The sequence below is a fragment of the Terrapene carolina genome, unplaced genomic scaffold, assembly GCF_002925995.2.
Source record: "Terrapene carolina triunguis isolate 2854851 unplaced genomic scaffold, T_m_triunguis-2.0 Scaffold112, whole genome shotgun sequence".
Classification (NCBI taxonomy): domain Eukaryota; kingdom Metazoa; phylum Chordata; order Testudines; family Emydidae; genus Terrapene; species Terrapene triunguis.
In genome coordinates this window covers 7,513,245-7,537,349 of record NW_020664463.1, presented here as the reverse complement: position 1 = coordinate 7,537,349, position 24,105 = coordinate 7,513,245, and the positions used below count along the sequence as shown (strand labels likewise).

The 24,105-nt window shown below is 42.3% G+C and overlaps 1 protein-coding gene across 1 annotated transcript in view; it reads right to left on the bottom strand.

Moving 5' to 3' along the window:
* ABCC9 (ATP binding cassette subfamily C member 9) overlaps positions 1-24,105 on the bottom strand; it is a 112,441-nt gene that overhangs the window by 7,842 nt on the left and 80,494 nt on the right. The window contains exons 28-33 of the mRNA XM_029911674.1: positions 21,519-21,611; positions 15,221-15,323; positions 12,730-12,831; positions 4,416-4,536; positions 3,543-3,673; positions 2,100-2,178 (exon numbers count right to left, since the gene is read on the bottom strand). Of these exons, the coding sequence (XP_029767534.1) occupies positions 2,100-2,178; positions 3,543-3,673; positions 4,416-4,536; positions 12,730-12,831; positions 15,221-15,323; positions 21,519-21,611 (629 nt within the window). The remainder of the gene's footprint in view (positions 1-2,099; positions 2,179-3,542; positions 3,674-4,415; positions 4,537-12,729; positions 12,832-15,220; positions 15,324-21,518; positions 21,612-24,105) is intronic.

The following is a 24,105-nucleotide window of genomic DNA, read 5'->3' as shown; positions in this document are numbered from 1 at the left end:
AAGATGAGGGATGTAGCCATCAGGCTCAGTCTGCATTTGCACTGGGAAGCCCCAGCAGGGATACTACCTCTGTGCTGCACAATTTCTCCTAGAGCTCCTGTGTAGCTCCGCGCTGCTCCCTACATGGGGATGTGCCTAAACTGAACTTGTTAGCCCTATTGCTAATAGTTAGAAAAACCAGATCTCACCCAGGCCATGATAAATGAATGGAAATTCCAAGTGGCCCATCTGTTATTGCCAATTTTCCTCATCTTGTAGTTTGTAAGCCATACAAGGCTGTATCCTGCAAGGTGCTGCGTGCTGTAGCCCTGACCCAGAGAAGCACATAAGCACATGCTTAACTTGACTGCAGCGGAATCACCCACATGCTTGAAGTTCAATGGGGCCAGGATTTCTTCCATACTGTTTAAAATATGATTATCTTACATTTTCACTGGGGCAAAATTAGTTCACTGGCCTTCAGCTGTGGCAGCATAAACTTATTCACCTCTGCCTCCCCACATGCAAAGTGGGGAGTCTGGGAAGGAGGAGACAGGATCTTGGGGGTGGGGGGGGGCAGGGAAAGAGGATTTGGTTTGACTGGTGAATGGGGAAACATAATCTGGAGGGGAAAACAGGATGATCTGGGGAGGTCTGGGAAGAAAACAGAGGAAATGGGAATGCCTGAGGCCATGTTTACACTACCAGGGATCGACGCTGCTGTGATCGATGCAGCAAGGGTCGATTTAGTGTGTCTAGTGAAGACCCACTAAATCGACGGCAGAGCGCTCTCCGGTACTCCACTGGAATGCGAAGGGTAAGGTAAGTCGATGGGAGACTCAAATCGATCAACCCAGCGTGGTGTAGACACCACAGTAAGTTGACCTAAGCTACATGAATAACATAGCTGGAGTAGTGTAACTTAAGTTGATTTACCCCGGTAGTGTAGACAAGGCTTGAGTCGGACAGGCAGGGAAGAGCAGAGAGGAAATATGGGAACTAGGGACAGGAAGAAGGGGACATTAGGGCAAAATGCTGGAGAAAAGAGAGCGGGTGGGTGAAAAAAGAGTAAAAGAAGTGAGCTCCCAAAGAGGAACAGAAAGCTGGTGATCCTTGGTGGGGAGAAGTCACCATGGAATACAGGTGAGTGCAAAGAACGAACAGAATGAGGAAGCAAGATGGACACAGAGGATGAAATCCAGGCTCCACTGAAGTCAATGGGAGCTTTGCCAATGAGTTTAATGAAGCCAGGATTTCAGAAAGAGAGCAGAAGAGATGGGAGCAAAGGGACCAGAGACAGTCTAACGAGGGAGAGAGGAAGGGAGATGGACACTGGAGAGTTAAAGGGAGACTATGAAAGAGCCGAGAAAATATGAGAAGAAAGTCAATGCTTCCCAAAGAAAGAAAAATCAGAGATACTGGAAGAGTTGAGAAATAAAAGAGAAAGACAGACAGAAAGGAGATATATGAGAGAGGGAGAGGAAAAGATGGGCATAAACCTGTGAATTAACCTAAGAGCATCTGATGTATTTATCCTCCCATCTCTGATTGGATTTCATGGGCAGACATTCCGGATATATAATCAGTTCTGGGTGGAAATGATGGAATGCCTTCGGAATAAGAGTACTGCAGGGGCCTCCAAAATCATCGGAATCCTTAGACAGCTTCTATTGTAACAGTGGGGAGTCACAATAAAAGAAAAATATCAAGGAACTGCATTTATTGAACACCTGTTTCTATTTTACTCACACTGAACCATGTTCAGTTACGGCAGATGTCTAACTTGTGGGGAAAAATCTATAGGCACCAGAGAGTAACGTATTTTCTCTGCCCATCTAGACACAGTACATTATTCTTTCAGACCATAAAATAGGGACTTAGTACCAGATCCTAGGATGAGCTGAGCACTTCCTGCAGAACTGAATGCGGCTGCCAGGAGGTGCTCTGGACTTTGAAGGATTGGGTGTAATACACCTGATCCAAAACAAGTGTTTTGAGAGGACAGAAAGCCTAGACATAAGCCTTAAATCTGCTTGCTTGCTTCTGAAGAACTGGAGTAGGGAACGGGGTACCAGTTTTACAGCTATAATAGGTACTAATGAGGAGCCTTAGCAACTAACCATCAAAAATGTCTACCATTCTGAAGAAAGCCAAAGACAATGATGATTTTCCACTGCCAGTGCGACCACAGATCCCAACCTGCAAAGCAAAGGAAATTGTCATTGCTCTGAAGTCAATCTTGGGAAGAAGGGAATTGTAATCCAAACTCACAGACCCAGTAAGGAAATTTAAAATTTAACCCATATTGATAAAAACCCCAAACCAATTTAAAAACAAAGGGACAAACATACGGCTGCACAGGAGTTGGGAGAGGGTTCTGTAGTGTGCACTCCAGCAGGGAGCATTTGTATGAGGGCTGCTACTGATGCTAGGGAGCACAATGATGGGATAGTTATGATTGTCTACATTGCTAACAGATCCAGTGGTGATGGGGACATGTATGTAACCATGGTCTCATCCTCTATTCACCAGTGCATTTCTTAAGGGGACATCAGGAGTGAATGTATGCTTTAAGGTCCATGGGTTCAAGGTGCTAGATATGAGCAAAGTATTGAGCGCTCAGGGTATAAATTGAATCAGATGCTTGGTCATGGTGACTCTTGTTCCCACACATACAGGTTAGCCTGCCCACCAAGGCCTTAATTTAGCAAGGCCCTTAAACATGTGACTCACATTACGCATTCGAGTAGTCCCATTGACTACTCGTGCTTAAATTTAGAAACATGCCTCAGTTTCTTGCTGCATCAGAGCCCGAGGGACTCCTCTTCTCCCCACCAAAGGCAATTGAAAAAGGCAGTATCAAATATTTTATAGCCAATATAAAAGTGAAATATCTAATATCACAATAATTGCTGATGATGATGCTTCTGGCACTTATAATAATGATTATTATAATAATATAATTAATAGTTTTCAATATATTATATGGCATTATAATACCTTCCACTTCAGGATTTCCAAATGCTTTTCAAATGATCATGAATATTAACATTTGCAAGGTAGGTAAGTCTAACTCATCCTCATTTTACAGATGGGATAGAACGTAGTACAGAGGTGTTAAATGACTGATGGAGATATACCTATCTCATAGAACTGGAAGGGACCTTGAAAGGTCATTGAGTCCAGTCCCCTGCCTTCACTAGCAGGACCAAATACTCTCCCTGACAGTTCTCACCCAATCCCTAAATGGCCCCTTCAAGGATTGAACTCACAACCCTAGGTTTAGCAGGCCAATGCTCAAACCATTGAGCTATGCCCAGCGCCACACAAGACATCCGTGAGGAAGGTGGAAATACATAGGTTCCCAACTTAGCCCTTTGCTTTGGCCACAAGACCATCTTTTGGGTGCAGCAAAAAATGTTGGCTCTGTTTGCACATCTATACGTTCAAATATTTTAGATGCTGTTCTTACTAATGGGCCATCTTTAGTGAGGAGTCCTCGTTTCCACAAATGACAGAAGTTGCTATAAAGGTATCAGCCTGAAGTGAGGACGGCACATTACCTTCTGTCCTGGTTTGATGTAAGCCTTGACATGCTTCAGAACAGGCTTCAGGTTATTTTCATATCGGACACACAAATCTTCAATCTTGATTTCCCCCTCTTGTGGCCAGTCTTTCGGTACTTGAGAAGGGTCTTAAATATTGACAGTAGACAAAGGCAAATGCTATCGTTGAGTCACCCTCATTGCGCTTTCCCCTTTGCCATGCATCCATTTGTAATCACATTAGGAATCCTCTCTTTATTCTGTTCCAAAGGAGCTAGGCAGGATGGCACCTGCTCAGACTGTACCCTCCGCCAGTGCTGGAATGCAGCTGAGAACTGCAGCAAAGGACCATTAGCACCGAGCTTCCTGATCTTGACACACAGGTTGAGTGGGTTCGCTTGTGCGGTACTCTTGATGTCATTGAGAGTACACGCAGCTAAGCAGTGGCGGATTAGCCACTGGGCCAACGGGGCCGGTGCCCAGGGGCCCCAGCCAATTGAGGCGCCCTCACACCCCGATCCACTCCAACCACCCAGCGCTCCTGCTGGGGAGCGGGATAAGGGCATGGCTGCTTGCTCTGCTCCACCCACCTCGCACTCCTGCTGGGGAGCAGGGGAAGCTCCCACGCCCTGACCCAGCTCCCGGGCAGGTGCGGGAAGGCCCTGTGCCACAACCCCATTTCCCTGGCAGGAGCGCCGAGGTGTGTGTGGGGGGGAGCCCCCACTTACTCTGGCCCAGGGCCCCACAAACCCCTAATCTGCCTCTGTATGTAAATGAGAACAGAATTTGGCTCAAGGTCTCTGTGTTTTTTGCATGATCATGAATGGAAGAAATGAAATGTGCTTGCTTTTATGGTACCTACAAAAAATAAAAAGGATTATAGTACAATACCCATAGTGCCTTCGTAGTTCTCAGACTCCATGGTCAGGAAACTGTTCACTTTTTTCACTGCGCCCATCTGCACCTCCAAGTCAGCTAAATTTCTTACAACCCAGTTCAAATAGTTGGTTATCTGCATCACATAACGAGAAGGGGAAAAGACGTGAAACACAACTTGTCTGGTAATTTTTACGCTGTTGGATACGGGTTTGATATGTTTGTAGAAGCCTTGGGCCTGATTTACCGCAGTGGGCCTGATTTCAGTGGAGTTACTCCAGGTTAAAATTAGTACAGCGGCATGATGCATCAGGCCCTTTGTCTCCATTTTTTCCCATCCCACCCTCCACATGAATGTATCATGTCCCAGTAATGTAGTGTTCTGCACGGTTATCCCCATTTTCAGATACAGGAGCATAGAAGCATTTTACCTCCAGCAAACTGGCCATTGATTTGAGGTACCTTGAGTTGTGGGTCCCCAACTTACAGTATCTAAGGCACCCTAAATTGGACAGCTAAAATTTGATTTCATGAAAATTTCCTTACTGTTGAAAAGCCATTTTTTTTTAAAATCAAAAATAAGTTTCTTTTTTTTTTTTTAAACCAGCGCTGTTCTTTTTCTATACCATAACACCTGCCTCCAAGAGAAAACTGTTTCAAGCCCCTGCCGCCATAAATTGTGGGACCCCTCCACCATCCAGCCATAAAGAAAGGGAGTATGTTTGTGAGCTGAGCCCCTGAGAGCTGTTCATGACCCCAACCCATTCATTAGGCCATTTTCCCTCTCTTTACCTAAAGCAATGGAAAGACTGCAGCTCCCTGTTGTGGAAGAAAAATATAGAAAGCTGAGGACCAGAGAAAATAAAAAGCTTTTAAGTTGAAACTGCAGCGATCCCATTATTTCCAAGTGGCTCTAGGCAATTCTCCAAAAAGGGCCATATTTTAGGAGTTGAATCAACCCACACGACACACACCCACCTCACATATCATTTGAAAGCTTATTTTATGTACATTTAGATGTGATATGATGTGATGTCAAGTGGCTGCACAAGCCTGCAAATGAGGTGAAACAATGATACCCAAAATGAGGGAGTCATTTTTTGCTACTCTGCAAGATGACCGTGACTACAGTTTTTACTGTTAAAGTTAATTTCAACACCTTAATGTGGTTATTATTGGTCAAAGCTACCACATGACATAAAAGCTTTTATTTGTCTTGCATGTTCAAATACTTCCCTCCCCCCAGAAATTATGAAGCTGTTTAGCATGTGGCAAAAATAGTGAATATCAACATTTTGCAATATACTAACATGAAATGTTTTCACATCGCCTGTTCTTAATTGTCAACGTCATTATAATAGTTTTCTATAGTTTCAGCTGAAATTTGCTGACCAGATCAGTCTCACACTGAAGGCTGTACACCAGTTTGGGTGCCCACAGTTTGCACTGCATGGGGGTAGATATAAATGTACATGAATCCCTAACGTAACGCTTCTCTATTTATAAGCTTTTGTCTATACAATGTAGCAACTAGTCTGCATGGTAGAAAGTTTTAATTTGTAATTGCCTACGCATGCAGTACTAGCCTTTGAAATATTCTAGAAACCAGTTTTTAAATTCAGTGACACTCCAGACAGGTGAGTATTAGTGTTGGAGTTAACAATACACATTACACACAATACAATATTATGAATTTGCAAAAGCTGTGAGAGAAAGAAGTAGCCTAACAACAAGTGGTGCAGATGAAGTCCACAAACAAGTCTTCGCCTCTGCACTGAAGAGCGTTTTACAGCTCTTCTCAAGCATAATAGCAACAATATGACAAACCCATTTGACCCTGAATCACATCCAGAGGTGCTTACTAACATATCTACTGGACTGCATATAACAGCAGATGTACAAGAGTTGCTATTAAAAATAGCAGATGTTGGTGAAGAACAAATGGAAAGATTTATGAGAGGTGCACTTGATTCTGATGGGACACATAGCTTCTTCAGTCCAGTCAAGAAATCTGGCATCAAAACATTTGATGACATGGCCAAGAAAATCAAATTTGAGTCTGGCACTGGTAGGACAATCACAGCAGCTATCAGTCCAGACATTTTCTGCAGAGCCCTGTCCTTAGCCAGATGCACGTTCTTGGTGTCCCAATGGGACCTCTGCCTAGATCCCTCTTCCATGCTGATGGAACAATGAGAAGAACAGACACAGCTGAGTTAGGGCTGTCACGCTGTCTGGAGTGCATGACCGTGAGTGCCAACCTCAGGGCAGACTGTCAAGAAGCAGGGCAGAGACCCCAAACTGGTTGTTTTTTCTATAATTAGATTTCATCAACTCAGTAACCAGTGTGAACTCCTAAAGCTTACCATGGAGTCACAGAGTCCCCTGGGGCATTCCAGTCTATCTTGTGACCCAGACAAACTGGACTAAGTGATAGATGGTTGCTCTAAACCAAAGATCACAAAATATTCAGGTTGCTCTCAGTCCCAAGAGACCAGTCACTTACCCCAGATCAGCTTGTACCTTAGAGCACACACCAAAGACAACGCTTATAGCCAATTCTATAGTAATCTATCTAAGGATTTATTAACTAAGAAAAGAAATGAGAGAATTATTACAAGATTAAAGCAGACAAACTTATATAGACCAATGAGTTAAAGGCTATGGTTTCAAAAGGTGACAGAGTTGTAGTATTCTGTCAGCTCTGAATGTGTTTAGGGCTAACCCAGGTTGACCCTGGGGATCTCTGGCTCTGTTTCGTAGCTCCAGCCCTGTGAGAGTCCTAACAGCAAAAGATGAAAACATTTCTTGTCGGCTATTTTTATTTCCTTCTTCCAGAATTCAAGCCGATGGGATAAGCCCTTTTGCACATAGACTTTTCCTGGGTGGAAGGGGGCAATTTACAAAGTCTTTGTATTGTGATGTCCCACAATGACCCTTTAGTTTTGATTAAGCCTTCTTGATGGGCAGGAGAGGATACCTCCTGATTGGGTTCATAGTTTCAGAGCAAACATTTTTATAGTTACAAAGCAAAAACATATAATATCTTTATCAGATGCTATAAGGTAATATTTAAGTGGGATTAAAGCATGCAGCAATTTACAAACATTTCACATAGTCTAAACACTGAAGACCTTGTTATAAGTTCAATACCCATCTTAACCATACTAACGCACAGGTGAAACAGACTGGTTTCCAGCAATGAATTAGTCAGCTGAGGTCTAAAGCCTTGGCAAAAGCTGGCACCTGGTCTGCTAGAGTCACAAGGGTATCAGCTGGAAGCTCAAGCTGAAAGAATCTATGAGCTAGGAGCATGCTACAAGGAAAACACAGTGTACATCACAGATACCATCGCTGTCATACAAATCATGGCTGGAGACAAATTCCACACATTTGATGAATTGGCTGCTGAGTATGTGAGGCAGGTTCTAAAAGGTTTTGACGAAGCTAATTCTGTAATTGAAGTCTTTGACAGATATGACAATAGTAACTGTGAAAACTGCAGAAAGACAGCACCAGACAGGATTGAAAGTTGGATGCAAGAAATACTAGGTGATTGGTGGATGCCTTATTCCTGCATGGAAAAAGTTTCTAAACATGGCATCCAACAAGCAGTCACTTGTAAAATTCCTGTGTGAATATATGGTTCAAAATGCACCTGAGAGTGTAGGAGCACACTCAACACAGATACTTCATGCTGGAGGTTTTCCCATCACTGGCAGAGATGTTGAAGAAGCCCAAGACTTGTGCAGTACTCAAGAGGAAGCAGACAAGTATGCTTCTGCATGCTGTGTGTGCCAATATGGCTTTTGGGTCCCTTGGTATTAAAGGAGCTCTAGTAATTAGGTCACCTGATACAGATATTTTGGTCCTTGCTGTTCACTACTTTCCAAAAGTGTAACATACGGATAACATGTGGATTGAAACAGGCACCATGAGCAGCCCAACTGACAAGCATCGCTTCATACCTGTGCATGCAATTTGTGACACACTCACTCTAGACTTTTGCAATGTACTTCCTGCAGTACGTGCAATAAGAGGATGTGATGCTGTGTCATCCTTATTTGGTACTGGGAAAAAAAATTCTGTGTCAAAACAAAGGGAGCTTACTGCTTATGAGATCTTGCCACACTGGGAGAGAGTGATAGACAAGCCACAATTTCTGCAGCAAGGAAGTTGGTAGCAATGCTGTATGACCACAGTGAGAAAGAAAGGAGACCCACAGAGACCTGAATTGCTTGTGCCTCAGTCTAGCCATCAAAAAGTATAAGTCACTGGTCAAACTCCCACCATGTGAGGTCAGGTTTTGAAGACCATGTCAAAAGAGCATCGTGGCAAACAAATATTTGGATGTCTTTGCACATAGGTAAACCACATATTGGTTTACCATTGCAACATGGATGGACCAATGTGGATGATGAACTACTTCCTATAGTCTTCAAGGGCATCTGAGCTTCTACAACTCCTTAGCTGTGCCTGTACCAGGAGAGGTTGCTGCACAATTAACTGTGTCTGTTATCTGCATAGAACTGTGACTATACCAAGGCAATGAAGACTGTGGTAACTCATGCACTCTCAGCAGAGATCATATGATGAACAAGATAATGATAATGATGTTAACTAGAAATGTCACCAGTGCTATTACATTTATTATTAGATTTTGTTTTACCCTGTAGATTTTTGTTGTGATGCTTTGAGGTCACAAAGAAATCTAATTTTATCCCTTGAGATAATACATAGATATATTAAACTAACAGAGCAATACAAATATTTCAAAGTGGTCATTTTAACATGTTGATGGTGTCATTGCTTTTTATTGTTTCTATGGTAACAGCACCATTTGACAGCTCTACGTCATACTCATCTTGAAGATATAATAAGGTTTCAAATGATGTATGATCTGCGTGTGTGTAGAGAGAATACATTTAATCAATCAAATCTGTGGTGTCTGCCAATCGCCTGCCATAAGAACAGATTGTTGGAGTTGCACCACTTCCTATAATATACCTGTGTACAGGGCTTTTTTAACAATACTACATATAGTTTTGTATAGCTACAATACTACATATAGTCTTATTTCCTGCAAAGAATGCCAGTAGCATACCAATATTGTTCTGTGATACATTATGTTCAGGTAAGTTTGCTAATGCAAAAAATAAAAACCAGCAACAGAAATTATAGTTATAAAAGGGGAATAAAGCATAATATTGAATACAAAGTTTTAACAACACAGCTTTGAAAAATAAAATAAAAATACCAAATCCCTCCAAGATCATCTGGTTTTTGGGGGAGGGGGTTAAACTAGTTTTTAGAGCTACTCAAATAAGGAGGAGATGTATTGTTCATAGATATGTTTCCAAAAATCCAACTTGCAATTCAGATTGGCCATATTCAAGCCCTTTTTGTTTGTTTTTCCATCAATATTTAGACAACCAGTTTCTGTTTATGGAGATGCTATTATTTATCTGAATGCCTGCATTCATGCATGAGCAAAGAGATTCATTGTTGGCTAGATGTTTATGAAGAGGATGCTGGGCAACAGCAGCTGAGCCAGCGCTCTGGTCACTGCAACTCTCACTACACTAGAGTAGACCTCATTAAGAAGAGCTGTGCCTAACTGATGGGCTGAGGAGAACTAAGAGGCTAATTAGCCCATTTGGCAGATGATACAAAAGGCACAGGAAGGAAGTGAGAGAGGGGAAGCAGAAAGAGTGAGTGTGTATGCACCCATGCATGTATGCATATGTGCTCTCTCTCAGAAGCTGAGGTGACTGTAGGTGTAAGGCTGTACAGTATGTAAGGGTGGTTGAAACAAATATTGCAAATAAATTGCAGGAGGTGTTTTACCAGCAAAAGGTCTCTGAGCCGTATGTGGGCTTGAACAGAGGCAGGAGCAAGTGAGCCATGCCGCAAAGTTATTTGCAAGCTGAATTTTTTTTTTATTCCCACATTTACAAAATGTCAGTCATCCAGCCAAGAGTGAGAAAACAATACCATATAATTTAGGTGAATTTATTCTTAACCAAGAATGAATAAATCCCAGGCTGAGGTTTATAAAATGGCTGTGTAAGGTTAGGGGGCTGAATCCACATTGAGGTGCTTAAATAAGTAGCTTGACCTCAGTGGGAGCTGCTGGGTGCTAAGTATGTTTGAAAATTAGGCCACTTAGTGAGAGGGCTCAATACAGTTTTAGGAACTGAACTTCAGGTGTTCATTTCTATAGTGCTAAATTCACAGACAATCCATAGGCTGTGAAATGATCCTATGAACCCAGAAAAGTGGGGAAATACTTTGCAGTTTGTTTGCAAAAATGAAAGAGGGATAAATCTGCTAAATAAAAAGTTTGTTATGAATAACAAAATTCCCAATTCCACTCATTTCCCACTGAATAAGCACTGCTACAAATAATCAATAGATGGAGTTTTATAGTAAATAGTTTGCACTGAAATAAGTTTTAGTGTCAATCAAGAGTCTGCAGCGGTATGCAAGAATGATAGAGTAATTCCTAGGAATAGCATGAAGGAATTCTCTTGCCATTTAGACACCTAACTCCATGTTCAGCTTTCTAGGCTGGAGGTTTACTGTGTTTATGGAAAAAACTGCTGCTTGGAGAATTACAAACACAGATTTGATATAAAAGCCTGGCATTCAGAGAGCTTGGCATTTCATTTAAATCTGCATCAGGGTTGTGTAACTGCCAGAAACTCGGATGCTTTTATGCATTGGGGAGGGACTGGGTCTATGATTATGAGCTACGAAGGGAGCAGCAGTATGAGCGCTTTGCTCTCATCCAGTTCCAAACATTGTCACATTTGGGCTCCCAAAGAGAAACAATTGAAAACCTGTCAAGTGGGGTAGCCAATGATTGAACCACATCCAAAGTTTTGCAAGTGATGTGCTGGGGCATAAAGAGGGAGGTAACAATGTAGAGATTATTTAAGAGTTTTTAAAAAATGTTGTCTCAAACTTTAGTTAACGGCTGACTCTTTCTCGTCTGTTTGCATGCATAGTGCAAATACAAAGAAGCTACAAACCTTGAACGGACATCTCAGAGTTTCCAAATCTCTTTGCTAACTAAACAGCATTAGAAGGAATCTTCAGAATGTGCTGTTAACATAAGATACTGGTGCAGATCCTGGGCCACTGATAAGCCATCTTTGTGCTGATACAGCATTAAAAAGGGATTTAAAGCCACCTTTAAGGCAGCCACTGAGAATTCCCTTGCTGATGCTTCAGGTAGCCTACCTCCAACCACCAAGCCCAATCTTGGTGCTAGACCTATACCCAATTCCTCCCACTTAGTTGGCTCCCAGCCACCCTCCCTAGCACCAGAGCTACATAAGTGGCACACTGCAGCCTGCTTTCTACCACCCCATCCATGAGACTCTTCCTCCTCCTCCTGTGGCTTATTTCCTATCACCTCCATTAATTTATTCAATTATTTTTCTCTCAACAACATAAGAGCACCCATCCTAAGCTCTTGACATACCTTGGGCATCTTTGACAATCTTTTAAAAATACACCTATCAACAGAACCATCTGTCACCCAGATCGAATTAAATAACCAACACAAACATCGCTAAGACAAAAATTAACCAACCTCCCACCTACACGCCCCATCAAAATCCCACCCCATTCTTACCCATTTCCAGCCATCTCTTACCAAGCAAGGAATAAAAGATGGACCTTGTAGTGTGTATTGAAGGCTAACAAACTTTGGTGTCTATGGACCTGGGAAAGGAGTGAGTTTCAAAGGTCCAGGGCCCGGTTGCTATTCTGCTCAGCAATCTGCACAAACCCGCAGCCTTAATCTCCTTCACCAGTACATTTCACATCTAACCACTCCATTCCCAACCCTCGAGACTCCAACCCCAATCCTGTCTCTCGGTGTCAGGACTCACATTCAGAATTGGATAGATAACAGTGCTCAGCATCTGGTTGATCCCAAAAATGTGGAGACATCACCACTGATTTTGCAAGATCTGTTGGATCGTCATTTACAACAGGTTTCACGTTACGCAGCCTTAACAACATTGTACAGTGCAAAACAAAGTGCACACAAGGGCCTAGTATGCACTTCTAATTTTCTTTCTATCCTTGGGAACACATGGGGCCTGGGAATCTTTTTGGTTTTTAAATTGGCTCACAAAACCTGAAGCAAGTCCAAGTTGTCCTGAACTCACTCGGCTTTGGCCTCAATCCATTATTTGCAAGATTGTTTCTTTCAAGATTAAGAAAGTTGGAAGATAACCATGTATCTATATTTTTAAAACCACCTTAAATCTAGTAGATTGATCTCAAGTTTCTTGATGTTTGTTTTGGTACGTACTGTCAGTGCGTACAGGAGACCCAGGCCCAGAAGACCAGAATCGGACCTGTAGGTGATGGACGTAACAGCTGCAGTGAGAACTATGCAAGCACCCAGATAGTCCTAAAAAGGAAGGAAGGGGGGAAAAAAGATAGATCTTATAATACAAGTTGAATGAAAAATCCAGTGACAAAATAAAGCCTTATAATATCAGAAAGCATCTTCTTCTATACTTCCCTTGCCCTCAGTTCAGACATTTAAGTTTTTAGAAGGGACCAGTCATTTTTAGTGCCCAACATGAGACCCTTTGAAGGAGCCTGATATTCAGAGGACAAGCGCTTTCTGGAAATCAGACCCATTTAAGTGCCTCAAATAAGGCACCAAAAAGCAGGCATCCAAAATGACTAGTCACTAAAACAACCTTCTTCTTTGAAAAATCCTTTCCATCATAAAAATGACACCCCCAACACTGACACCCCCTTTTTCCCAACCCCCGAGCAGACTTTTGATCCCAGACAGGAAGAAGTGCCAGAGACTCCATGAAGTCGACTAGGGACTTCGCTATTGCTATTTATTGTATGTGGAAGTTCCTCAATTACTAGAGTGATGGGGACCAGTATAAAACTCATAGATGGATGGATGGATGGATGATGAAATAAAGGAGGTATTTTATATTCATCATTTTAGCTGAAATTTTTACTTTTCCCATTTGGAGTGAGAATGCTTCACCCTAAAGGTGCAGTCTGCTTTCTGTTTTGTAGAACTCTAGATATTTAAAAATGGATAAAATCCTGATTCCTCACATTTTTAAAGAAGCCTCAATCCACCCTCTAAATTTATTATCCAAATTTTGCAGCTAATGTCAGATAAAAATGATCAACTGTAGATTTCTAGGTACCTGATGCGATTTGTGGACACAGTCAGGTCATTGATACCTAAATTCTGTCATCTACCACTGCAATTCTCCCATGCTATTTCAGAGTCAGCATTTTTTCTTTTGATTTTTCTCCTCTTTCCATCCAAGAATCTTTCCCTCTACGATTTGCAATGAATACTGCTCAATTAATCTGCTTGTAGGAATGCTAAAGTGAAGATGATAGTAGCCTCTAACCCAATCTCTGTAGCAAGAAAGTGCGTTAGATGTACAGTACACTTGGGTCTCCATCAGCTATTGGAATAGGAGCTGTGCAGTCATTCTGAAACCCATATGGCTCTGTGTGATAACAATACCATTCAACATAGCCAAATTAGCTATTTCTTGGCAATACTGCATTCCTCCACATAGTATTTTTAAAAACCCCAAAGAGCTGATAGAAGAGATATGTATTTTTGGAGAACATTGATACTCAGCAAGTCCACCATCAAGAGATTTTAATGGAAATTACAATAGCTTATACCAGGGCTGGATTTTGCCCTTTAACTTCATCTTTCTTTTACTGGGTACAAATGGAGCATCACTACACTTCATGGATACTGTACAGGGCTGAATCCTGAGATCTTACTCAGAGCCAGATCCTGTCCAGAGTGAGAAATGGAGCAGAACTGTGCTGCCCCAAGGGAGTCCAAGGAGGCAGAATGCCACATGGAGATCTCAATATGCAGGTGAAGTGTACCTGATACTAAACCATTCCAAGGGTGAAGCTTAGGTCCTAGTCTCTCTGTCTCTGGCACAGAGGGGAAGGACATGGGCCTGCCTACTCCTTGGCCCTTCTTTGGAATGCTAGGTGAGTAGGGAGGGAGCAATAATTCTGTCTGACCCTTATGGAGACCATGAACATGGAGGGAGGCTCCTTATGTCCCAGCCACTGAGAACTTATATCAGGGCCAAGCATCTGACCCTCTGTTTGGGGATTTATTGCTGCCAAATGCCCAGCTCTTACTGAGCCCCAGAACTGGGCCCTTACTCAGGGCCCAGTTCTGCCATCTGTACTCAAGTGAAGCAGTATTTTACTCCACAAATGGCCCTATGGACTTTGAAGGGTATCCTGGCAGAATCAGGCTATGAGTGAGGCCCTCAGGCCTGGGCCCATCATTTGGGAAATGCTTTGGGGTCCTGAGAGATAAAAGGTAGCATAAAAACCAAAAACAGAATTATTGCAAAATTGGCAAAACTACCGAAGCCCCTTTGAAATTAGTTTCCACTTGAGCAGTGCCTCAGATGTTGCACTGTAGTAGAAGAATTTATTTCTGTGAACAGAGAGTCTTATTTCAAAGTTATGTAGATATTTTCTGTTGCACTCTTTTCAGAACAATCAACATCCCAACACTGAAGTATGAAGGAGCCTTGTATTTTCTTACCCCAAGCCAAGAAAGCAAAAAAAAAAAAAAAAAAAAAACCACCCTTGCTGCTATAATATAAACAACCCTGAGCTATTTTAAGGATCACTGTACACAAAACTGTTATATCTCATTGTGAGATTAATTTCAACTATTATCTCGCCTTGTGCATCAGGCAAAGTCTCTGTTTGCTTCCAAGGTTTCAAAACCATAGTGGGGACTACACTGTACGTACCGTCCTGACCTCCAGCCATCTGTTGGCAGCCGACAGAAACAAGTAGGCAATGTTGTTCGTGTCCGTCAGTTCCAGCATATGTTGTTTAAACCTGGCTTCATGCCTGCAAACAGCAAAGTGGTTACATTATAACACACATGCACAAAACGTTCAATTGTTCTAAAAAAACCCGACAGCTTGCTGAACTTGTGTCTTTTACCAAACTTAGGACAAAATTCTCCCCTCAGAAGCACACCTTACTCACACTAGGCAGTACCTTGTTCTTCAAATGGTAGCACTGGGTTGGGTTGTGGGTCAGAGTGCATATCCATAAAGGATAGTAAGAACCCCTTTTACATCCCTGCACTGGTTAACCAGACCGGATGTGCAGCAGTAAGCAAGCATTATTTACCCACAACTACCCACAAATCAGGTGGATGGGGAAGGGAATAGGCAGAGCCTTGGCTCCCCTCTTCCTCCCAAAATGCTAATCAACTGAGATAACCCAGCAGCGAATTACTACACCCTGGAGCAAGGGTGGAGCAGAGATTTCACATTTCAGCCAAAATCTGATTGAGAAGCCAACTGCATGAGTCCTTCAACACAACTAGTGCCTTTCATGCATTAGGCCGATTGACACACCACCACCATTCAACCCTTTACCTCAGCCATTTCCTCAGACAGCCACAAAATGTCCGAAAAACTGAATAAATCATTTCTAAATTACAAAAGCGAATGGGTTGTTTCAGCTTCCAATTGGTTTTCCCTCCTCTGTAATAGCAATGGTGTTTAGAAACCAGTAAAATACTCAATAAAAGGCTGGTAGATTATGTAAGCCTCATAATTACTCTTTGGGGGCATGTCCCCACTTGGTGTAAATTGGTCTACTTCCATTGAATTCAAGGGATTTAACGTGATTTACCACAGCTCATCTGGCCTTTGGTGCTTGCCCAACCTGGCAGCCATTTCTTGCTTCACATACTACTTATTCAAGTCCTAAGCTTTACCACTTAAAGAAATAGCCAAATTTCACTCAACAGCTCATAAACTGTTTTACCACTGCAATCCCTCCAATTTCAAAGTAATTGGTATTTAAAAGTTCAGGACCTTGCGGTGAGAAGATCATAACACTGATGGCTGAAGGCCATCTTTGCTGTTTCCCAGTTTTTTTCTTGGTTATATTTCACACGTTTTGTAACTGTGGTACGCAAAGAACTTTCTGTCATAGCAGTGAGTGGAAGGGGTGAAAATACAGTGAATATTCTGCTAGTGTCTTTCTATTTGGCAGCAACCCCCGCTTTCCTAATGGAAACTCTGACATACTCAATCTGCGTATTTTCATCCAAATCCAACTCATCTTCTGAAAATTCCTAGACTTTTATCCTGTCAGACGACAAACAGGAAAGGTCACTGAAATCTCAAACTAATTTAACTGTGGTGCTTTGTGGTAAATTACTTGAAGGAGTTCATTATTTCATCCCGGTACATAATGAACTTAAAAGGTAGGGGGTGACTAACAGGATAATAAGTAAACATTAGCTTGCTGGGAAAGCCCCGAGACTCTGGAGATGGAAGGCTGGCTTGACGGGGAGAAACAGATGAATGAAATGGAATGGCTTTGATTCTCATCAGGGGCTGTGGAAAATTCAAGCGAACAGATGTGATCCTTCCAACCTGATGCTTCCAGCTTCTCAAGGGCTGCCCCTTGCCCCCTGCCATCCCCAGCCACTTTGGTTTTCTAAAATAAAAGGACTGATCCTGCGAGGTGCTGAACTGCTCTTGAAAGACACTAAGCACACTTACCTTCCATTGAAGATAATGTGAGGTGAGGGTATCAGAAGTGCTCAGAAGGCACTCAGCACATTGCAACACTAGGTCCAAATTTTGATCTACTGTGTTAGCAGGTCATCCGGATGGATAAAACGTAGTACTTCATTTTTAATTTAGGGCTTTGGTCGCACTACCTAACATCCTTTCTGCTGCCAAAGCAACAGGACTTTTGCCAGTCCTGCAGCATCCCTCCCCATTTTTCTCCCAATCCACTGCCATGGGAGCAAGAACCTTCACTGAGTGATGGAATAGAGCCAGGAAATACCCACCATTTACTGTGATGGTTAGTGAATCACTCTCTCACTGGCTGTGTGCTTGCTTGCTTGCTGAGTGCCTGCTCACTTGAAGTTTATAGTGTGGTCTGTTTGGGGGCTACGTAAGCCTAGCAGCCTGCTAGGCAAGGGTGCTTTCTAAGGAGGCTCTGGCCTGCCATCCTTTGATCTCTAATCCCTTTAAGCTCTATTGATGATGGGGTAGGCTTACCTCAAGGGAAATGTATCTGCTCAATGTAGAGTGGCAGTCAAAAAAGCTAACAGAATGTCAGGAACCATTAGGAAAGGGATAGATAATAAGACAGAAAATATCATAATGTCACTATATAAATCCATGGTACGCCCACACCTTGAATACTGAGTGCAGTTCTGGTCGTCCCATCTCAAAAAAAGATATATTAGAATTGGAAAAAAGTACAGAAAGGGGCAAAAAATGATTAGGGGTATGGAACAGCTTCCATATGAGGAGATATTATTACAAAGATTGGGGCTGTTCAGCTTGGAAAGGAGAGACACGATAGAGGTCGATAAAAGATGTGGAGAAAGTGAATAAGGAAGTGTTATTTACCCCTTAACATAACACACAAACCGGGGGTCACCCAATGGAATTAATAGACAGCAGTTGTAAAACAAACATAAAGAAGTACTTCTTCACACAATGTATAGTCAACCAGTGGAACTCTTTGCCCGGGGATGTTGTGAAGTATAACTGGGTTAAAAAAAGAGGATAGGTCCGTCATCCCTTGCCGACAATCTCCTGCCGACAAAAACAAAACCACCCCCAACAAAGGGCAGTAGCTTTGTCAGCGGGAGAGCGCAGTCCACATTGTTGCTTGTTCACACCATCGTTTGTCATTGGTAAAACTTTTGTCGGTCCGGGGTGTGTTTTTTTCATACCCCAAGCGACAAAAGTTTTACCAACGAAAGTGCAGCGTAGACATAGCCTTAGCCAAGATGGCCAGGGACACAATCCCATGTTCTGTGTATCCCTACATCTCTGACTGCTGGAAGTTGCAACCGGATGACAAAGGGTGGACCACTCAATAAATTGCCCTGTTCTGTCATTCCCTCTGAAACATCTGGCACCAATTATTGTCAGAAGACAGGATACTGGGCTAGATGGACCATAGGTCTGATCCAGTATGGCCGTTCTTATGTTCACATAGGTTGGAGATCATGATATTCTGAATCCCACCTATCCAAGTCAGCATTTTGGATGGAGCTCTCCTTAGCTTATCACCTTACCTGATGGAAACAGATATACCGGGCCAAATTCTGCCTAAAGAATCTCAACTACAATGAAAGTATCTGGGCCAAATTCAGCAGTGATGGAAAAGGTGGTCTAGGTCAGTGGCTCTCAACCTTTGCAGACTGCTGTACCCCTTTCAGGAGTTTGATCTGTCTGGCGTACCCCCAAGTTTCACCGCACTTAAATTACTTGTTTACAAAATCGGACTTAAAAATACAAGTGTCACAGCACACTATTACTGAACAATGCTGACTTTCTCTTTTTACCATATAATTATAAAATAAATCAATTGGAATATAAATATTGTACTTACATTTCAGTGTATAGTATTTAAAGCAGTATAAACAAGTCATTATCTATATGAAATTTTAGTTCGTACTAACTTCACTGCTGCTTTTTATGTAGCCTGTTGTAAACTAGGCAAATATCTAGATAAGTTGATGTACCCCCTGAAAGACTCTGCATACTGCCAGGGGTATGTGAACCCCTTGTTGAGAACCACTGGTCTAGGTTCCATATTGGGTCTGATTTGGTCAAAAAGCATGTTTAAGTAGCAACATAGTGCAATTGGCACTGATTTGGAATTCCATGGCTGTGCAAAATGAGTACAACTTACACTAATTTTGGTATTCGGTGGTAATCAAGTTGAGATTTTGATGGGGTCACTCTGGATTTACACTAGGGCATTTGAGAGTAGACTTTAGCCAAGCACGTTTAATGGAAATTGGAAAATATATATATGCCTTGGAAAGTCTGAAGAGTCCTCTTGGAATGAGGTTACATAGTCACTCGTTTTCTGTGCCTCTTGTGAATATATTACATTTATCTACCTTAAAACGAAAAGAAGTCACGTTTCAAACAAAATGATGACATTTTTCTATTTTCCATTGATAAGACCAGTGGCAGTTTCTGTCCATGTCTTGTGCATGGGAATGACTGCTAACATCATTCAGCTCCTCAAAGTGACTGTATCTTTTATGATTCTGTGGTTTAATATCATATAGTAATTTAATAATCGTTTCATTATCCAGTCCAGCAGTGACCTTTTCTGCTTTCACGCACATTCTTGATCCCCTAGTGACCCATCTTTTCTTTTATGATTTAACATCTGCTGTTTGTTCTCTTATGATATGACTCATTTCTGGAGCACTTTTGAAGTAAATCCAATTGCAGAGACAGTGTGCGAAGACATAGCTATCATAAATGTAAGACTTCCTGCCAAGAAGGTCTACAAACCCATAAAATTATCAGAGAAGAGTGATGGTCCAGTGGATAGGGCACTAGTCTGGGACTTAGAAGACCTGGCTTCAGTCCCCTGCAGTACTACATACTTCCTTACAAGACAACTTGTTTCTCTCTGTCTCCATTCCCCATCTGTAAAATGGGTATAATAATGCTTCCCTACCTTGCAGGGGTGTTTAATACATTAAAGAGCATGAGGTGCTCAGATAATGGGAATCACATAAATACCTAAGGGCTTGTCTACACAGGGACACTCAGGAAAATTAATTTTCAACATTTTTAGTTTAATTCAATTTCAAAGTGAATTAAGCTAAATTGAATTAAGGCCACTTTAATTCTGAGTAAGAGTGTCCACACAAGGTTTTAATTAAGTTTAACTAATCCTCTTTAAATTCACATCTTTTGTTAATTCAGATTAATTTTCCCGAGTGTCCCTGTGTAAAGAAGCCTGTAAGTATCTAAATGGATAGATACTAAAGGGCATGATCCTGCAATGGGAGTTCTGGGTGTACATATAATGCAGGATCAGGCCCCGAATGGTGAGCATTCCACAGAAAACAAAGAAATCTTGGCTAGACATGATTTTCTGTTTGAACAAAACCTCTGAAAAGTTTAAGTGCCACACACTGAAAAAAGCTGTCATCCCTAATTCCACAGAAGTCCCACAAGGATTGATACTGCAAATTAGATGGTGTTTTTAAAAATCTGTCCAGGGCACCCAGAGCCATGGATAAGTGCCATTTCATTAGTTGTGTGAATCAAAATAAACAAATAAAATACAAATGCTGAGTCCTCCTTTTGCAAGATGATTTAATTATGGCACAGCAAAGACAAATGACTTGCCCAAGATCAACACTGAATTAACAATAGAGTTCAGCTTGCTCCTCAGTGACCTCACTTATCATGTTAGGCCTGTGGGGTTGCCAACCCTCCTGGTTTCACTGGGAGTCTCCTGGAATCGGGCTGGCTCTCTCTCTCTCTCGGAGGCTACTGACGCCAAAGCAGGAGATTTTAGGCGCTAAAAGTCCGGCAGCGCAACAGGGCTAAGGCAGGCTCCCTTTCTGCCCTGGCTCCGCGCTGCTCCCAGAAGCAGACGGCACATCCCTGCAGCCCCTGGGGGCTGGGAACTGTGGACAGTTGGAGTTGCAGGGGCGGTGCCTGCAGTCAGGGGCAGCACATGGAGCCCCCTGTCACCCAAAGGGGCCGCAGGGATGTGCCAGACAGGACCGGCATGGGGCCAGGGCAGGTAGGAAGCCTGTCTTAGCCCCGTTGCACTGGTGATTGGGAGCTGCCCGAGGTAAGCGCCACCCAGCCGGAACACACACCCCTCACCCCCTCCTGCACCCCAACCTCCTGCTCCAAGCTCAGCCCGGAGCCCCCTCCCACACTCTGAACCCTTGGCCCTAGCCCAGAGCCTGCACCCCCTCCCGCAACCCAACCCCTTGCCCCACCCCAGTGAAAGTGAGTAAGGGTGGAGGAGAGTGAGCTACAGAGGGAGGGGGTATGGAGTGAGCAGGGCCTCGGAGAAGGGGCTGGCAGGGGCGGGGCCTTGGGAAAGGGGGCGGGGCAAGGGCATTTGGGTTTGTGTAGGCCTGGTGGTTTTATAAGATGCCAAATAAACCAAGATGGGCTGCTCATTTAAAAACCAGACATCTTGATTTATTTGCAAGACTTGTGCACTGCTCTGAAGGATTAGGCGCTGAAGAGTAAACACATGTTTACAAACCTAAATGCTCTGATGGTGGTGAGGCCTTCAGCTGTTTCTGAGAAATGACAGAGTAAAGGTAGTTGGGTGCTGTCATCAAGCTCCTGAAGGTCCCTGTGATCAAGAGAAACAAAACAAGAGGTGTATAAGAAACAAGAACAGGTCAGGACCAAGAAGCAAATGAAATGCACACATTTTTTATGGATATTTTACTGTAGATTTTTACAGTACACATTTTTATCAGGACTATACAACACTATATTTATATTAAAGGGGGGCTAGCACAGCAATCTCACATCTGTTAGAATTTTGAAGAAATTCTGGATTGAAGCCATCTTTACCATTCTGGCTTGAGGTCAAATCCTGGAAGGGATCTGTTTTCCAGTTCTATCTTGTTTCAGCCAAAATTTCACTGGAATGGCTAGTGCCATGATAGTCCCATCATTCAAGATGGTAGAAATCTTGGAGATTCATGGAATTCTCATGAGAGAAGTTTGAGAGATTCAGATGCCGTTGAATCTGAATCCAAACTCTTGCCCTAAGTCTGATTCATCATTGAACCTGAACCTTGAAGCCTTTAGCCTAGCCTAAAATTAAGCCAGGTGTGAATACTGCAGGTAAAGTACATGGGGATGTTTATCTGTAAGAATCCACATCCACTGGCCAATAATTCTTCAGAAATGCCTTATAATGTTTGTTATTACTGCTATATACTGAACATGAAAAACAATGCAGGAGTATAGACTTTTTGTTCTAGTTTTGATACTGTCATTTCAGTTGGGATGTATAGGGCATTTCTATAGAATTAATGCCCTCTTCATTAGTCAGTCAGATTTCCTCAGTCATTGAGTAATAATCCACTCAGATAATCCATTTGAGGATATAGGCCTACAAATCCAATCTCTTGCAACTAGAATGTTTGCTCAAACATAGGGACAAATTTTGTCCTCAGATAGACATAACACTCCCACTGTAGTAATTGGGAATAGCACATGTATGGAAGGACAGACTATGGGTCAAAGCATTTGAGATTTACCCTCCTTAATAAAATTCTACTGTGTTGGTGTATTTTGATAGATAATCTATCAACAGCTTACTCTTCGGTACTGAATGTTACTCCATGGAGAGGTGAATTTGATGCTTGTATTTGGATGATAAATATGCTGCAGTATGACCAATTTATGATGGAAAATATAAAGTAATTTTTGGGGAATGTAGTGGGAAACTTTATAAGAGGTGAAAGTGTTACAGGAAATACCATAAATATTTGTGTTCCTAAAAGTTAATGGAGATCAAGTGCTGTTTGAATACACGCTCAAGCTATTCCTTCACAGTTTGTTTCACATGAATGACTTTTATAGATACAATAGTATTCCTCCAGCCTCATTTCTATTGTAAAGCACAAGAAAACAGATCTTCTAACTAGGGATTAAATGGAATTCAAAATATATAAATAAAAAATGTCTCTTGCTGACCCAAAGTTTCAGAAGTGTGCACGAAAAAGAATGTATAGTTACGTGGATGCCACCATCTGCACCTGCCATGCCCAGTGAATACGTGTGGGTCAAGAGACTCGGGCACATAGTGGGTGCAACATCTCCCCCGCTTGTGCACAGGAACCAGTAGTGCATGTGGGAAAATTGGGTGCACTCAATATTGAAAATCTGGGCCAGCATGTGGTTTTGCTCCCTTATATAAAACTATGAGAAGAAACCATAGCTTTGAATTGGACATGCACCATCCCACTTAATCCATTGCTTTATTTTTTTGAGGTAGGAATGGCCGAGTCATATCTTTCTATACTACAATGTTATATATTAATTTGAAACCACTATTACCACTAATGTGCTTGTGATTCTCAGGTAAGAATGCCATTTGAATGTATTGGAATCTTTAAAGAGGCTGGGGCATATCAAGGAAAAGCAGCAGCCTCTCTGTAGCTAAGGTTGCAATTAGGGGGCCTGGTACAAACACACAGTGAGTGACAGCCCTGGCTCTGAAGAGTTTAAATACGATACAACAGACAAAGGGAAAAAATGGGCACAGAGAGCTCAAGAGACTACTTCACACTCACACAGCAGGTCAGTGAGTTAGGAATGGAAGCCAGATCTCCTGTCGCCCAGTCAAGTGCACTACCCACTAGACCACACTGTCTCCACAATACCTATTTTAGTCCCCTTTACAACTTTGGTTTGGAAAATTGGTAGGGGAAGGAGAATGTTTCTGCAGTGTGTAATGGAAATTCATCAAATTGCTTTTGAATTACAGACTATAAATGTACCCTGATTCAAACATTTGCTATCAACATTTTCATACTGATAATTCTCCTTGAAAACTCATGTGCTGCCTAAAGCTGAAGAAAATAGGTTACAATTCATCAAAGTTATCATCAGTTTTTGTTGTGGATAATTTTGAGGCCCAGTCCTGCTCCACTAATTTTAGCGGGGGCTATTGGCTCTAATTATGTCAATAAGAGTGTTTTGCCATTGAAAGAGACTGTTCCAGCTCTCAAGCTGAAATGCCTATGATTATCAACAAAACAGGTACAGTATGCTCAGTGACAGTTCAAACTTCCCCCTACACTGCCCCACTGAGGTGCATAAATCTT